Source organism: Penaeus japonicus, unplaced genomic scaffold (genome assembly GCF_977035675.1).
Source record: "Penaeus japonicus unplaced genomic scaffold, GWHDUDI00000001_assembly GWHDUDI00000017, whole genome shotgun sequence".
Taxonomy (NCBI): Eukaryota; Metazoa; Arthropoda; class Malacostraca; order Decapoda; family Penaeidae; genus Penaeus; species Penaeus japonicus.
The window spans coordinates 21,010,274-21,027,773 of NW_028234419.1; the positions used below are offsets into that span (position 1 = coordinate 21,010,274).

Below are 17,500 nucleotides of genomic sequence, written 5' to 3' on the forward strand. Positions count from 1 at the left end.
CATTAGGCAAATAAGCACCCCTTTTCTATATATGGAGGAGAATGGAAGTCGGGCACTATAAATTTTGTAGAGTGCGTTGGAAGCAGTTCTACCTTCTTTCTTGTGAAATCAGGAGTGAGGCAGAGATATACCCTTGCAACAATGCTCTTTCACCCTTATGTGGACTAGGTATTAGGCAGAGCTGTCATTTAAAGTCTATGAAGGGCAATATTAGGTAATATCAAGGTCATTGTCCTGGACAAATATTAACCCATTCATGCCGGGGGCATTCCAGCCTTGCATGTTGTAATGCCGGGGCTCTCGAACGCATAGGCCTAAATCAATTAAATGATCGACGCCATATGACGGCACCCTCCGAACGGGCCTTGAATGCGCGGTACCCGTGGTGTACCACCTGTCCAGAGAGGGTTAAGCTTTAGGACTTTGGAGGCCTGCTCAAAGAACCTGCTCAGTTGGTGTGTGCTTGTGGATGCACATCAAAGTCATCCAGAGTTTTACTTATCCTGGCTGTGAATTCTATTGGTAGTATATAGAGACGACAGTTCCTTTGCAAAAGGACCAAGCTACAGGTCTGTAAGGTCCTGATATTACAGGGCTATATCTTTTTTCCCTAAGTGATATCCTGATGCCTTTTGTGATAGGTTGTTGCATTGGATCACTGGGTACAGTTGGCAGGACCATGTGTCCAACCGCTATCTGCACCATCAGACATTTGTAGGCTCTATTACTCACATAATCTGGGATTGCCAATTGAGACTAAACACACATGTTTTGACTCCTTGAGAATAATTCCACCCATCAGGTCTCTTCCACAGACAACCAGATGGGTGGAGTAGACCTTCGGGATGGCCTCAAAAGAATGGCTTTTTTCTAGTTAGGTTGGGAACCTCTTGATTTATTGATTGATTGAATCATCAGATTGTGTTGAGAGATGTGTAGAAGTATTTATTGTGACAGGTCTAATGACGGTATGAAATATTTAGGCTGTGCATATTTACTGTCATCAGACCCAGCACTTTGGTAAATGGCCCTATTGTAAAAATTGGTATAAAGTTGGGAAATTACACATGTTAACTTAGGCTTGTCTTACTGCATGGAGCAGTAAGATATCTCTGGTTACTTCTTTGTTTCCACACATTTTTATCAATACTATTGCTTGAATTATCTTCTTTTTGCTTCCCTTTTGTATACAAGTAAAAAAAGCTCTCTTGTCAAATGGTGTACCTTACAGCAACATGCTCTCCATCTTATGATTTATGTAACAGTTATCAGGTTAAGTAAGTAGCATAAATTCTAATACCTCAGGTCATATGAAAAAGAAGAGGAAGAGGAAGAGGACCAAGAAGAAAAAACAAGCCTGCTGAATATACCAAACGAATGCATGTTTAAAGTTGGGTAGACAGGAATCATAGGGAATGGAATTGCAGCAGTTGATAAAGAAGTTATGAACAGAAATTTAAACATTGCTAGTAAATTATTTTACAAATAAGCGCTTGTTCAAAGAGATGCGTGGCATTACATTCCAAGATAACATGGGAACATAATCAAACTGAAAATCTTTATTAGAATCTCTATCCCTGAAGCTGCCTATTACCTATGCTTGAGTCCATGTCCTCTTTGGATATTCAGTATTCAGTTTGAAATAATAATGATTCATTATTGTATATATATACACATTTGTTTATGATATCTGTTTGTGATTATTGGCTTCTCTTGAGAGATACAGCCATTGCATGAATATGTTTGGATAAATATTTATAGTTTCACACTTATATTTTGGGAACAGTTTTTAACAGAAAAAAGGAATTACTGCAATAAATACTTTTCTTACAAGTAGCATATAAGAGGAGAATTCAAGACAAATATGTGTTTTAACATGAAAAAAGATGCCTCAGACGGCACGGTGAGAACTTGCACACTGAGGACTGTGTTGTTCCTTCACCAGGGGACAGGACAAGGAGCTACCAGCCATGGAGGATACCAGAGATCACCTGGGGTCCAACAGATGTCACCTGGGGGTCATCGGAGGTCACCTGGATTTCCCCCTCATTCCCTAGTAACCCGAGTGCAGATGCCAGGAATGATTGGTGCGGGGACGGACAGTGAACAGTGGTTAAAAAACAAGTGGGCATGTCCTGAACCCAATTGTGAATACACAACGCACTGTGAATCCAAACTGACAATGCATTACAGAAAGCATACAGGGGAGAAGCCCTTCACCTGCCCTTACTGTAACTTTAAGTCTGCCCAGAAGGGAAATCTCAATGTCCATATAAAGAAATGCCATTCAGCTTTATTAGAAAATAAGGGAGCTTCTTCAATCTCACAGTGGACAGGAGGAGCTTACTTGCCTGACAGAGAGTCACAGACAGAAAATTAGGTGTCAAGCCTTTGTGAAAAGTACTGTAGTTTCCTCCTAGAATTTAGCAAATACTGTTCAGCCTTACATTTAGAAGTAATTATCATTTCTGAGACCAGATTATTGTTTTTGTAATTTATACATACACTTGTGCATACATATACATATACTCATTCACTCAATTACAATAATACACACACATACAGACACAGACACATTTCCAAACTCTTTTCTCGCCATCACTTTTATTCTCTGACTCTGAAGAAGCAATATAGTGAAAAGGCCTTCAGCATATTCATATGTTTTCTGGTTTTTCCCTTTTTACTTTGTGTACATGCCCTCATACTCACATACACAAGTAATCAACCTCTCACTATCTATACTACCTACACATAAATGTTTATATAAAAACAAGTTGTAGCCCTAATTTCAGAGTAGGAATATGATATACCATTCAAAAAGCTGAGGAGTATGCAATTTAGAACAGATTGTATTTGATCATATGTCAGTTATATTGTTTGATTAATAAAGAGAATTATTGTATAAAAAAGAAGTAATTAAATGTCACTCTTTCCTCATTTAGTTTTCTTGTTATCCTTTAATGGTTGTTAAAGTCATTACTAATTTGGCAGCATCAGAAATCATCCTTTGTTTGACACATGCAAAGACAGTTAACATTTTTTTCCATTAAATACCAGTGTGCAAAAATAAAAGCACTAGTTTTTTTATTAACTGAATTAACCAGTTTTGTTTGATTGATAATGTGTATTAACTTAAGAAGTTTGTTTTGTTATGAGCCTTCCATGTTTTAAATAGCCATTTTTGATGACTTCATGAGTTTGGTACATAGACTTTTTTCCCTTCAATACCAAGGTACAAAAATAGATATACCTTTTATATATATATATATATTACTTGGAGGCATCAGTTTTGATGTCTCTAAGTTTGATGTGTGACAGATATTCTGTTGCCAAATTTTAGAATGTCTTTTCCTATAGTCTGTGTTGATTTGATTTTCCAATTTATAGTTTTGTATATTTGAGATGTTTTAGTCGTTTGTGTCATCTTTTTCTTAAACACCAGTGGGCAAACGCAAATATACCCCTTTTGTAGTACTTGAAATGTATCAGTTTTATTGTTTGAGTAACAAAAGATTCTTCTTTTCATCATCTTCATGTAAACAATAATCAGTATTTCCTCCTATATTGTTTATGAGCAAGATTTTGTATATGGAACTGTATTGTTTGCTATGTATGTCCATTGTAGAAACAAAACTTTTCTTTTCTTTTCTTTTCTTTTCTTTTCTTCCAAGGTACCTTGAACCTGCTGATTTAGATATTTAACCAGTTAACAAAGGGGCTATATTGGCTTCACTTGTTCATTTCAAAATGCGCAGGCTATTCATATGCTGAGTGCCGTCCAGATCAAACAGCCATACGACCAGGGAAAAGCTATGATGTGGCTTTCATGTCACCAGCAGGAAGACCAACCAAGCCATGACATGAATGTCACATCCATTGTAAAGGGATTAATATCAATTTTGTAATATATAGTACTCAGCTTTTTCATTTAGTTATGGTTTTGCTGTGGTTGGGTATGTGGCAGATGTATACATGGATTGTGTGAATGTTAGGGGGAGGGGGGCATGTGCTTGTATGCATTTTATTTACTTTATTGTTAATCTGCTCATGCTGTATTGCCTCCATTATCATCCTTCATCTGCACGTGTAATTTTTAGGGGCATACCCTGTTACTAGATATTCCTTTTATTGTTATGGGTTCTCTAGTAATTCATGTAGATGTATATATCCAAGTTTTAACTTACTTATATAACATTATTTGATATAAGAGAGAAATCAAGAATGTACTAGAAATCTTTAAAAAAAAAAAAAAAGTAGATTAAAACACATTCACACATGCATATCTCTCTCTCTTTCTCTCTTACTCTCTCTTCCTGGTATTGTGAAGCCTTTTTGATATTTCTTAATTTAGTCCTTGAGAGCAAAATTCTTCATGAAGTGTGTATGAAAATGTGCAATTTATGTATAACAAAAATAGATTTGATTTATTTTTGGTAATTTAAGTCATTTGGATATTTAGTTTATTTATAGGAAGAAATAGGTTAAAATCCCCAAAATGAAAAGTTTTCATAAATTCATAAATCTCTTCAGCTGGTAATTGTGAAAAAAATGGTAGTAATGACTTGGCAGGGAGAATTCATATAACAGATTCTTGTTTTTCTTTTATAGCACTTAAAACAATTGAAAAGACTTACGATGTACAGATGTTGAAACAAATTTTTATCTTTCTTTCTTCCTTCTTCTTTGTAGATCCAGAAGGTACTATGATTAGGTCTTAATAAAGTATTACTATGTGTCTGAAGCAAACAATTCTTGCCAAAATGTAGGTGGAGAAAAATACTCAGTAGAAAAATCCAAATTAAAAATACTTTTCAGATTCAATCAGACAGAACTTTCACCAGTTTTCTTTTGTTTGACGATCTGTGTTGTGGACGGGAGAGATTAGAAATTGCGCTTAGTATTTCCAAATTCTGTAAAGGAACTTGTAACAATTACAGTAGCAGTGATTTTCGTATGATGAATCTGTTTAAGGGGAAATTGTATTTAGTTGCCGATGAAAAAGAATAAATGTTTATTTCCGAAATTCTCACGCGAATGAAAGACTCCATCGTATGTGAACCTTTGCTCTCTTTCTTCTAGGGTCGCGGAGGGCAGGCGAATGCTGGTGACGACTTTAAGCCATACTCGTGTGTCTTCTGTCCAAAGAGATTTTCACGGCGGGACAACTTAACCCTTCACTTGCGTACTCATACTGGGGAGAAGCCGTATCAGTGCCCCCATTGTGATTATAGGACTACCATAAGTTCAAACGTGTACCGTCACATGCGAAACAAACACCAACAAGAAATTGATGGAAAGCCATACAGGCACACGGCAACATCAGCTTTAGGCATATGGGGAGTTCAGACACCCCCAAACTATTGACAGAGAAAGTAGTTTAAATTTCAAGTTTTTTTCAAATTAAATCCCAGATATGTTGTAGGTCTTCATTCTTGCTCTCCATTACAGACAGTTTCTTAGTCTGAATTATGAAAATAACGTCTGATATTTTTTAGTAATTTGAAATAAAGAAAATAGGGTTGAAGAAAATAGATACACTGATGATTTAAGGAGGAAAATCTCTGATATACAGAAGATGAAGTTTAAAAATATTTCTAAGGTTATGAAACAAGGTAAAAGACACTTGTAACAGTCGTAACACTTGATTTGCTCATCACAAACCAAAAAGAGAGTCCCCAAGTCATATATTAGATGATTTACGCAATACCTTATTTTAGAGTAAATTGTAAAGATCTTTACTCTGCTTTATTGATGTGTAGATAATAAAAGGGAACTTAATTACTTGCTTAGTTTCTTTTCTTGTCTTTTTTTTTTCTTTTATTAATTTTGGGGACCCACAATCCAGAAACCAGACCTGTTTATTCCTCCTGATACAATTTATGGTTAAAAAGAAAATGCTTTGCCTGTAAATGTTTATCACGCTCTCTTTTCTTTCCTTTCTTTTCACTTCTTGAGGAAAAATAAATATATATGTGCTTCCATACATATATACAGGAACTGCAAACACATTTACTTCTGTCTATGCTGTGTAGTGTATTTTATGAGTGATGAATTAAAAGACTCAATTGTGTATAATTGGCTTTATTTTTTGTCTCCTGAATTAGTTGGAAAGTATTTTACTATCATAAGGAAGTTATTCCATTGAAAATATGCATTACTTCTCTATGCTGTTGTTTATTTCCCACATAGTGTGTACCTCAGAATTTTTCCTTTGTTGATATAGATTTATGTCATTACATCTTATAATTGTGTCAATATATATATGTGAATACAGTGTAAAAGTGCATTCTTTTTGTGGTTAATCATAATATACAGTTTTGTATTAAACAGTGTACAGTATGATGTGTAAAGTTTGTCATATCTTGTAAAATATAGAAAGAAGATTATATATTTTCATTTGTAAATGATTTAATGCTCTTGCAATGAAAATCAAAAGAAGTTGCAGTGTTGTCTATGGTATTAACCCTCTCTGGACGGGTGGTACACTACTGTACCGCTCATTCAAAAGCCCGGTGGCCGGGTGGCACAATATGGTGCCAGCCATTTAATTGATTTAGGCCTAAGCTTTCGAAAGCCCCGGCATTGTGACATGCAAGGCTGGAATGCCCCCGTCGTGAGTGGGTTAAGAAGACGTTTAGTCTTCAAGTAAAATGAGAACTGAAAAGTCGCACTGTCATGAAAAGGTGATCTCATTATTGTCAACCTTATTTATTTTAGTTAGAGAATAATGAAATAGCAAAAATTAAGTGTAAGGTAGAACATAAGAGACAGGGAGAGACAGATTGAAAGGAAGATCAGTGGGGATGTAGTAGGCATATTTATTGTATGCTTGTATGTATACATGTGCATGTGTTTATGTCATAGGAAAAAGATTGAGAAGGATCTATAAATGGCGATTGCTTGCTTGTTATTGTATTCCATTTTAAAAAGAAAATGTGATGAGGAACACTAGACTGAACTGATACTCCCATTTTCTTTGATATTTTCAAGTCAATTACATATGATTAAGTTGCATTAAATTGGGGAAAAACAGTATTACTATTTTGTCTCACATACTCAGCCACAAATGATTACCTTTTTTGATATATTCACATATTACACTAAAAATAGGTAATTAGTATGTTAGGAGGTGGAGAGAAGGGGGGAAGTGGACAAGAGAAAGAGAGAAAATAGGAAAGGGGAAAGGTGTGTGTGTGTGTGTGTGTGTGTATGTGTGTGTGTGTGTGTGTGTGTGTGTGTGTGTGTGTGTGTGTGTGTGTGTGTGTGTGTGCGCACGCGTGTGCGCACTCCAAATACATGATATTTGTAGAATTTCTGATTTTGTTTTGGATACGAGAATAAGTTGGGAAATCTGGTTCCTTTTGTCACCTACCATTATGATACATATTAAAATATATCTCCCAGTAGTAAACTTTATGAGAAGTAATTTTAATATGCCTTATTTTAAGTGATAAAAGATGAAAATTATGTAGAGGAAAGATAAAATTTTGTAAATCAGAATCCACTGTGTACATACTTTACATGTAAGATGATATCTGAAATGTTTTGATACTTCTGAATGCTTATATCATTTGTGACATTTTTAAAAAGCAATTTGTTTCTGAATATTCCAAAGACAATGAATTTGTTGATTTTCCAATTGCCATTGTAATGTATGTTGATAATAAATTACACATCTGGTGCTTGGTTCTTGTTTATGAATACACTTATTAGTGCCATCATATTTAGTTTTGGAAATGCAAAGCTCAAAGGACTGAATAGTTACTGAATAGTTACTTACACATGAAAATTTGTGGCCATACTTACCCTTCCAGGAAGGGCTACATCTTAAGATGTTTAGCTTGAACTGAGCATCTTAAGGTGTGTCTGTTTTCTATTACTTTCTTTACTTATGGTGTGATGTGTAAGTCTGTACTTGATATATTAGCAAAGTGATATTAATTAGCATTTGGTATGATGCCCTAGTTACACAACTGCAGGAATAAATTGCTTTTAACCCATTGTCAGCGGATAGTATGATTTGCTGCCAAGGCAGTAGACGCAGATGGCACCATGCCAAACAACATAAACCCACCACACGACTGTATACATATTTTATTAAAACTGCGACTAATGGGTTAATTTTAATTAAAGGGAAAATGTAGTAAATTTCCAAAATCGCTTATCTGAAATCCTTGGGACCAGTTGTATTTTGAATTTCAGAATGAAAGCGGCACCCCCAGTGGGGTCTAGGGGAGCGCCCCATAATTAAACATTAACACTGCAGCAAGCAAAAACTTTTGAATGTTCACACTAAGTGTGATAAATAAAGACTACTGTTACCCACAGGGATATCTGCAGCTTTTTTTGACATTTTCAGTGTATTTAACCAGATAACAACGGGGCGGTTTCGACACCAATCGGTCTAAATGCTAGGGTATTTCAAACATGCAGGAAGTGCTGCCACCACACGACATGATATCATTTCACTCAGCTTTAACGGTAACACATTCAGAAAATAAAAAGCAAAACAAAATATCAGCAAACAGTTGACTCATGTGTGAACACTAAATATGCTGAGACACAACTGATGCCTATCACTCTGGCTGTCAGTACTGGGTCATGCAGCCATGTTGCGAGTGGGTGTGGAGTAGGAGCAGCTGTTTGTGCACCAAACAAGCCTGTTATGTAGAGATGACTGATGTTGTACACTCCACAAAACTTTTTTTTTAGGAGCTTTAAGGATTTCAGAATTTTGGATACAGGAATGTGGACCTGAACAAAAATGATCCAAGTCAGTGAAACATGCCTGTTGTGTCAGGATTGAACAGACAAATAAAAAACACAAACAAACAAATATAACACTCACATGCATGCACTCGCCCAAGCAATACATGGGACCTAGTTTGTCATGGTTGTAAGACTGTGACTGGTAACCTAACACCCCATCCTCTGCTAATCATATAGTAAGAGACACTAGACATTCATACATTTACTTGTATACAGTTTTATAATGCCACATAACAGTAGTATAAATTTATGTTTGGTTGAAATTATGGTTAAGGAACACATAGGAAAGGAAAATTAGTTCTGAAAAGAAAAAAAAGAAAGAAAAGAAATAGAACATATGAGGAGATGAGGAAAGTAGCAAGGACAAATTATATGAAAAACAATGAGGAGTTCATTTTCTTATGAGCATGAAAGTTACTAAATTTTTTGAAAAAGTAGTAAAAAAATATTATCATTGAAGAGTAGCCAAGATAAAACATATATTTCCAAAGGATTCATAGATTTGAAAAAAAGAAAAACAATTGTTCTGTAATATGATCCAAATTTAAAGGAATATTTTGGGCTCAGTAGCTATGACATTCATCAGAAACATAAAATGTGAAACACATTTGATTGAATTATTATAGTTTGAAATGGGTTTCTTATAAATTTTTGCCAAGTGCAGTTCAGGAAGAATTGTATATTTTTGTAAATTGTACATTAGATGTTATAAATTGAATTATTATATAATAATACAATATATGAATAAGTGTTCTTTCTATCTCATACTTTTTTTTGTCCTTCCATCTTCTTCCTTATCATCTGTAACTTTCTCCCTCACTCACTTCCTTATTCTTGTTTTCATGTTCAAAAAAAGAGCAAATATATTATGACGAACATGTGATATCAATTTCTTCCAAGTGAAGTGTGTACTTTAGTATGCTGCAGATTTGAACTAGTTAGTGAGCCTGGTAGTTGATGTCTAGTTGCCTGTTGCTGAATGGAGGAGTATCTCTGTAATTATTTTATTATTGCATGGCTTCCTCTTGGACTTAGATTAGGGCTGTTAATTTTGTTTTTATGAAGTTACAAGGAGCATTAGTAGGGAAATAATACTTTCTTTCATGTTTTCATGTGATTGTAGTTGTTCAGGAAACAGGTTTAAGGTTAGGAAGCTATTAGGGTTATTATATCATCTGTCAAGAGAATGTAGGGTTGATAAATGCAGTATTTTTACAATTTGCTTTATGAAATGATGACTTAATATGCCTAATTATACTGTACTGGTTAATCTTTTACTTTGTCGCTTCTGCTTCCTTACTCTTCTCAACTTTACTATTTTATTCTTAACTTAATGCAGTTATGCACACACACAAAAAAAGACTCACATCCTTACATCTAACAACACACACACAACTTCTCTCTCTCTCCTCTTCTCATTCTTTCTCTTTTCCCTCTCTTGCCCCATCTCCTTCACTCTGACCTACTTTTCTCCTTTTCTTCCATTCTTGATTCTTGTCATAAGTATTTTCAGCTTTTAAAACTATACATGTATCTGCCATATACTTTGGCTAGAAATAGAGCATGGAGACAGTAGGCAAAGCTGGAATAGGAGTGCCATCAAATTCATCACTTTATTTGGAAACATAGTATTGTGCAGGAACCATTTGTTACTCTCCATTTCTTCCTTCCTTTTGTATCTTTGGCATTTCCTATCTTCTCCCTCCTTTGTAGAAATTTCTTGATAGCAACCTCTTGATAGGAGAACCTCGAGATAAGCATCATGTGGATCCGTTTACCTATTATGAAGATTGATGGTTAAAGTTGGTGTTCGTGTTTTAGGGTGGTGGAAGCAAGTCAGCAGTGTGGGCGAGAGCCTTGTCTGGTCAGTCCCTCGGAGCAAGCCACCAGTGCACCTTCTGCCCAAAGCGATTCTTTCTGCGGTCTGACTTGACGAGGCACCTGCGCACCCACACAGGGGAGAAACCCTTCAAGTGCCCATACTGTGAGCACAGTACAGCCATCAAATACAACCTAAAGAAGCATCTCATCAGTCGTCACAGTGTGGTCGAACAAGGCATTAAACTGGAGGCGATCCAAGGTGTGTTGGATCCTGAGGAATCCAAGCTGCCATGTTATATGTATTTTTGCTGTTAGGTAGATTAGACTTTCATATAATGAGACCCACAGTCAAATGCCAAGAGGAATTTCTCATTATTGCTTTCATTGAAACATGCAGATTAATACAGTTCAGATTCACACAGTTAATTGATGAGAATTTGCATGCTGAGTGAGTTGATGAGAGAGGGTGCAAGAGAGAGAGAGAGAATGAAAAAGTGTTTGTGTTTGTGTGTTTGTTTGAGTGTAAGGTGTGTGTGATTGTGTGCGTGTGTGCATGTGTGTGTGTGTGTGTGTGTGTGCGTGTGCGTGTGTGCACATGTTTGTGTGTGCATGTGCGTGTGTGCACATGTTTGTGTGTGCGTGTGCGTGCGCACGTGGGCTTATGGCATGCAGACTTGTATGTATGTCTGTGTGCATTTGAGTTGAAAAAAGAGAGAGAGTGTTTGTATTTGTGTGAGAGAGTGTGTAAGTGTGTTTGTGTTAGAGTGTGTGTTTATATGAGAGAATGTGTAAGTGTGAGTATGTGTTTGTGTGAGTGTGTGTTTTCGTGAGAGAGAGAGAGTGTGTGTTTTCGTGAGAGAGAGAGAGAGAGAGAGAGAGAGAGAGAGTGTGTGTGTGTGTGTGTGTGTGTGTGTTGGTGTGTGTGTATGTGTAAGTGTAGGTGTGTATGGTTGGTGTCTCAGAGTGCAAGTTTATATATATATGTATATGTGTATTTGTATGAGTGAGTGAATGAATGAATGAATGAGTGAGAAGAGAAAATATATATATAGTTTGTAGCCTATATTTGTGAATGCACTTACACTTATATATCAAAGATTAGTTAAAACTAACCATACATTAGTTTTGTTTTTTTCAAACACACACATGCACACCCCTCTCTTTCTCTGTCCCTCCCTCTTCCCTCTCCCCCCACTCTCTCCTCCTCTCTTATCTTGTGCTCCTCCTCCTCCTCCTCTGCCTCTCTCTTTCTCTCTTTCTCTCTTTCTCTCTTTCTCTCTTTCTCTCTTTCTCTCTTTCTCCCTCTCTCTGCCTATCCCCCCCTTGCCCCCTCTCCCCCTCTCCACCTCTCCCCATATCTCTTCCTTTCCCCTTCTCTCCCTCTCCATCCCTTTATCTATCTTTCTCACACACACAAACATACCGTTACACACTTACATAAACACAAACACACACACATGTTCCCTCTCTCTCTCTCTTTCTCCCCTTCTCCCTCCATTCTCTCCCTCTCTCTCCTTCCTTCCTTTCTTACCCTTCCTTATGACCCATTTCCCCATCTCTCTGCCTCCTCCCTCAACCCCTCTCATATTTTCTTCTCCTCTTTCTTCTTCCATCCCACTTCTTCCTCTCTTCCTCCTTTTCCATATACCATTTATTCCCTCCCCCTACATCTCTCCCATTCCCTATTGTCCCTAAGCCTCTCTTTCCATCTCTTCTTTCTTCTCCTATTGTCTTTCTGAATCCTCACATCCTTTCTCATATGTTTTATATATTCAACAAGGAAATAATTATAGGTAGAAATAGGGTATTTTCTGCTCTTTTACATACAAATACAAATACATTATGCATATGTGAATTCCTTTGTCATTTTAAAATTTATTCTTTAAGTTTTAAGATTTATATTGATAGTTCCTCCATATTTTAGGGAGGCAACTTGCAAATGATCCATCAGCAAGTAGTGGCCAAGGTTTCTCCTGGAGTGGAGCAACGGCCACGCCTGTGTCTTCCATCCTTTCTCTTCTGCAGCGAGAAACAACATTTTCATCCATAAGTGGAAGGAATGTTCTTGAGTGTGGAGAAATATCTTCATCTCAGTGGAATAACAGAAAGATGTCTATTTGCAACAGTCCTGGAAATAACTCTTTGAAGGAGCAAAGCAGTATACTTGAAGGCTTGTCTCTTGGGTACTCAGCCAAAGAGACATGTGAGGTTGCTGCTTCCCAAGCGTGGACCAATATTATGAACTCGCAACTCAGTTCATTCAACCCAACTCATGATCTCAATACCCAGACAGACACTACCCCTAATATGTGTTCAACAGATGCCAGTCCTGAAAATAATACTGGTCAGTCTTGGAATGCAACTAGGATAAATGAGTTTCCAGTTTTCCAACAGATTGCTGAAGTTGAAAACTCAACACCTAGTTCATCTGACAGATTCCCTGCAAACAGTAACACTGAGATGGAGATACCCCAAGCTTGGAACATTGCAGGGCAGCAGTTGCCAACTGGACAAGAGGAGCAGGAGACAGGGAATGTTCCAAACGAGAACAAGGAGCCCGCTACAACACAGCCACTTACAGAAGCAAAGTAATAACTAGTTAGGACAAGTATGAAATGCTATTATGAATATTTCGTTTGGTAGAAATGAGTTGGTTCACTGGTGAAGTACTGTTTACTATCAGCTTATTTGCAATACCATGTCAACTTTTCTCATTGTTAAATTTTCTTGGTCACTTATTTCAGTAGGAATGCTTAACATTATCACATAGCCAAGGAGTGAGTGATTAATTGAAGCAGTTGGTTACATGGGTTGACTATTCTCCTGAATTCCTGTGAATGTGATGATAGAAATGCTGATGTTAGTAGTGTCTTATATCCAGAAATCATTCTGCCATTATGTTTGTTTTATTGTAACAGGCAACCCTTTCCACCAGTTGGAGTGAATACAACTGTCAGTGTAGGTGGTTACATGTGATAGACACTAGAGGAAATCAGTTGTGTATATATATTCTAATAGATGTTGTAGTTCATAACAAGTCCAAGCTTTTGCAAAATGTCTTCTACATGGCACCTCTCCAGTAGATTTGCAAGATAAGAATATTCCAAAATTTTATGTTAACATTCCTTCAATAATGTTTTAGTTCACTCTGTGTTGCTGTATATTTGTCCAGTAATCACATTAGTCAAGACATACTTCTCACACAAGTAAACTTTTTAGGAGTACCGGCAAGAACCACTAACCTGAAGCACTAACTTGTATTTGTATGGACTAATATTTTTTGATGTGCTCCATCAGATTTAGTAGGATGGATTAAACTAATCAGTGATGTACACATGGAAGAGAAAGTGTATCTCTTTTTGCTTTTTGAGAGGCCTTTGCTTCAGATGCAGTTTTGGGTTGCCCTATGCTATTGGAATTTGATGATTGCCAATCCTTTAATGTACTAGCACAAGGCAGAAAAGTAAGTGATCTCTGAATTTCCATATAATTATATTTTATTTTAGAAGAAAAGCTTCCATAATTGGACTTTAGGATTGAAGCTTTGTTTCTCCATTAATCTTGACTGTCATCATAGTGGGGGAAGAAAATAAGTAAAAGGAATTATTCTTTGCATGTGAAGTATAAAGGCTTGTATAGTTTTATGGTCAAGTGATATGGTGAAAGGTTTTAAGGCAGTTAACATGTTAAGATTTAAAAAGAAATGTATGACACTTTTGGTATGTGGAACAAATAATACATTGAGTGGGTAAAATTTGTTAGTCTTGCCTAAAATATGATATGCACAAAACAAAAGGACAGTTTGATTGCATGAATAAGAGCATCAGGGATGTTATTATACATTCATTTAGTAAGCAGAAATTACTATGAATCTTTTAAGGCTCTGCCCAAGTTATTCAAGCAATTTGCAGAAGACTACTAGATGTTCTTTTATAGGCAGTAGTAGATCCTCCTTATTACTAACTGCAGTGAGCATGTATGAAGCTATTAATTGAATTTTAATGCTCTGGCCACCAAATTATTAGGTATAGCATTTCAGTCCTTGATTTGATGCTGTTCTGCCAGTGCATACATAATACTATGTGACAAATTACATGTATTTTAACAATTGCATTTCTTATAGTCTAATATGCTACAGCTGATTTATTTATTGTATTTGCCTCATTGCATTCCTGAAAACAAAGTTTAACATCTGATATATAAGTATACCTATTCAACTTAATGAAATAAGAGAAAGGAATAATAGGGGATATAATTGTTTTATTTTAGTCTTTTCTGCACATGTACTATTTATAAGCTGTGTCAAAAATAGAAGTATAGGTTTATTTTATGGAAATCAACAAAGTCTAATGAAGAAATTGACATAGGTATGATAAAAGAACCTATGGATAGTTCCATAATCTTCCTTGAGGTATTACTGTATGGTGTAGACAACTTTTTTAAAGCTATTATTTATGAAGATTTTTTTCTTTCTTTTTTTCTAAATACTAGAAATTACTTTTTAAAAATACGAGGCAGCTTTGAAATATGGGATTGATGTGTGCATTTGCTTAATTTTAAGGATTATGAGTAGTAAAAGTGCTGATGAAAATTCAGACTTTATAAGGAAACATAGCAAATATGCAACACGTATTCTTAAGCTTTATGAAATATTTTTTTGCAAACAATCTCTTAATGTGTTAGGATTTTTTAATTCATCATTATAGCCTCTTGAGTCTGCTTCTTTTCTTTTAAGTATCAGAATTTAGTATTGAACCAGAATTTATAATCACTAATTTGATTATAATGAAGATGGTGTTATAATAAAAATGTGATCATGTTTGAAGTTGCTATATGGAAAAAAGTACCATCATTTTGATTCTCACAGAACAAAACCCAATCTATATCAAGTTTTTTTTTTTTACCCACTCAATGAAACCATAGGAAGAATGTATGCAAAATATTCATTTGGGACAGGCTTTTAGCTTCCCATTGTTTTTTTTATCACCATGAAACTTTGAACAGTCTAACCTTGTTCATATATGCAGGTTTCAGGGAGTATGAATATACATTTTATATGGGATTATGTAGCATGTGGAAAAAAAGGAAGGGCTTTATGTCTGGATTACACAGATCTGTTATTACCAGTATATTTACTAGACTTTTGGTGTTGTGAACTATACTTTATATTTAAGGCAAACTACATTATGTGCAATGATTAGGTGATGGTATTTATTACGCAAACAATATACTTTATATTTGCAAAGTGATTTAGTGTGAGAACCCAACTTTTTCTACATTGATTTGATATGTAAGAGATAGTACTTTCTTTTCATATTGCACAGTATAATTAGGAGGGAAAAAGTGGACTGGACAGAGGGCTCTTAATGTGAGTGGTCATTAGTTATTACATAGTTGGCTGGTTGTTTCTATTTTTTTTTTGTTTTTTTTCCATCTGTCATAGATTTTTTTTTTTTTTTTAATAGTCTGATACCATGAGTTATGATGGATAAGGAATGATTCTTCACTTTATTAGCTTCCAGTCATAAGTTTGTATTTTATTTGTCTTGTACTTTTTCTTTGTCTCCTTCTTGTTCTTGTTCATCTTCTTCTTCTTCTTCTTCTTCTTCTTCATCATCTTGTAGAACCTTGAGTGCAATAATGCTCCAAAAGGAAATTCCAAAAAAATAATGGTTAGTGAAGGTGCTGTTCCTCTTCTAGGGGACGGGAGGAGTTTCTTCTGGGCTGACGCCAGGGTTGCCATCAGGACTGCCAACTGTCATGCCATCAGCAGTATCGCCAGGACTGTCGGGAGGAGGACCTCACATTTGCCACTATTGTTCCCGACCATTCTACTTGCGGTCAGACCTAACACGGCACCTGAGAATCCATACAGGAGAGAAGCCCTTTAGATGTCCTTATTGTGAACACACAACAGCTAGGAAGTCCAGCTTGAAAAAACATTTATTAAGCAAGCACACCCAAATTGCCAATAGTTGAGTTTAGGATTTTTATATATATTTTGCTAATGTTGAGAAGAGAATGAATTCTTTTTCATTTCAAAATTTTAGATCGATTTCAAGGAAATGCTTATTTTTTTAAGCATTTTTACTCATGATTAGCATTGCTACTAATACCAAAGAATTTTAATATTACAATTTCTATGTGATGGACAGTCATCTATGTACTTAATTAGAATCTACATATACAATTATCATCATTTTGTTTGCAATGAATATTGAAGATTATTTTATTTTAGACCAAAATTTTATTATACTTTTATTATACATAAACTTCAAAATCATTCTTCAAGTTATTGCAGATACATTTCTTTTACATAGCTAAATCAAATATTTGATTACAGCTTCATTGACTTCATCATACCATTAAATTTACTTTGAGAAGATTTCTTTTTTTTAAAGCTTTTGTTCTTTTCAATAACCCAACAAAATATATCAAGAACATCTTATCTGCATAGCATACACATTGTATAGATTCCTCTGCAACTTAACATTCTGAATTCGATAATGTTTTTGGGTCCTCTGCAACTTGGATTCTGAATTTAAGCATATATTTTGATTTTATATTAATCTTTTTACTTATCTCAAAATATACTTGCATCCAAAAGGGTCACCTTGTGTGTATATAAGTAAGATTTCAAAGGTAGGGTATTATTTGGCATTATCTTCCCCTTCTTCATGCATTTTTATAGTCTTTCATCTCATCAGATTTTACAAATCAGCTTTAGTGTAAGCTGCTGCTATTATTATGAGAGAGTTTAAGAGTTGTGGGGAAGAAAGGATTTTTTTTGTTTATTTCATTATTATGCCATATGTGTCACTATTAATTTTAATATTTGCAGTATCTTTCCAACTGCATAATAATATTTGCTGCTTTGCAGTACACTAAAATGAACTCCTTTTAGACTTAT

At 35.5% G+C, this 17,500-nt stretch overlaps 2 protein-coding genes across 2 annotated transcripts in view; both read left to right on the forward strand.

Moving 5' to 3' along the window:
* Positions 1-16,457, forward strand: part of LOC122255342 (uncharacterized) — a 36,702-nt gene extending 20,245 nt beyond the window's left edge. Inside the window, exons 7-9 of the mRNA XM_043019331.2 lie at positions 10,591-10,849; positions 12,515-13,178; positions 16,291-16,457. Coding sequence (XP_042875265.2) covers positions 10,591-10,849; positions 12,515-13,178; positions 16,291-16,318 — 951 coding nt within the window. The 3' untranslated portion in view covers positions 16,319-16,457. The remainder of the gene's footprint in view (positions 1-10,590; positions 10,850-12,514; positions 13,179-16,290) is intronic.
* LOC147470065 (zinc finger protein 711-like) overlaps positions 16,351-17,500 on the forward strand; it is a 4,671-nt gene continuing 3,521 nt past the window's right edge. The window contains exon 1 of the mRNA XM_086545790.1: positions 16,351-16,492. Within this exon, the coding sequence (XP_086401916.1) occupies positions 16,351-16,492 (142 nt within the window). The remainder of the gene's footprint in view (positions 16,493-17,500) is intronic.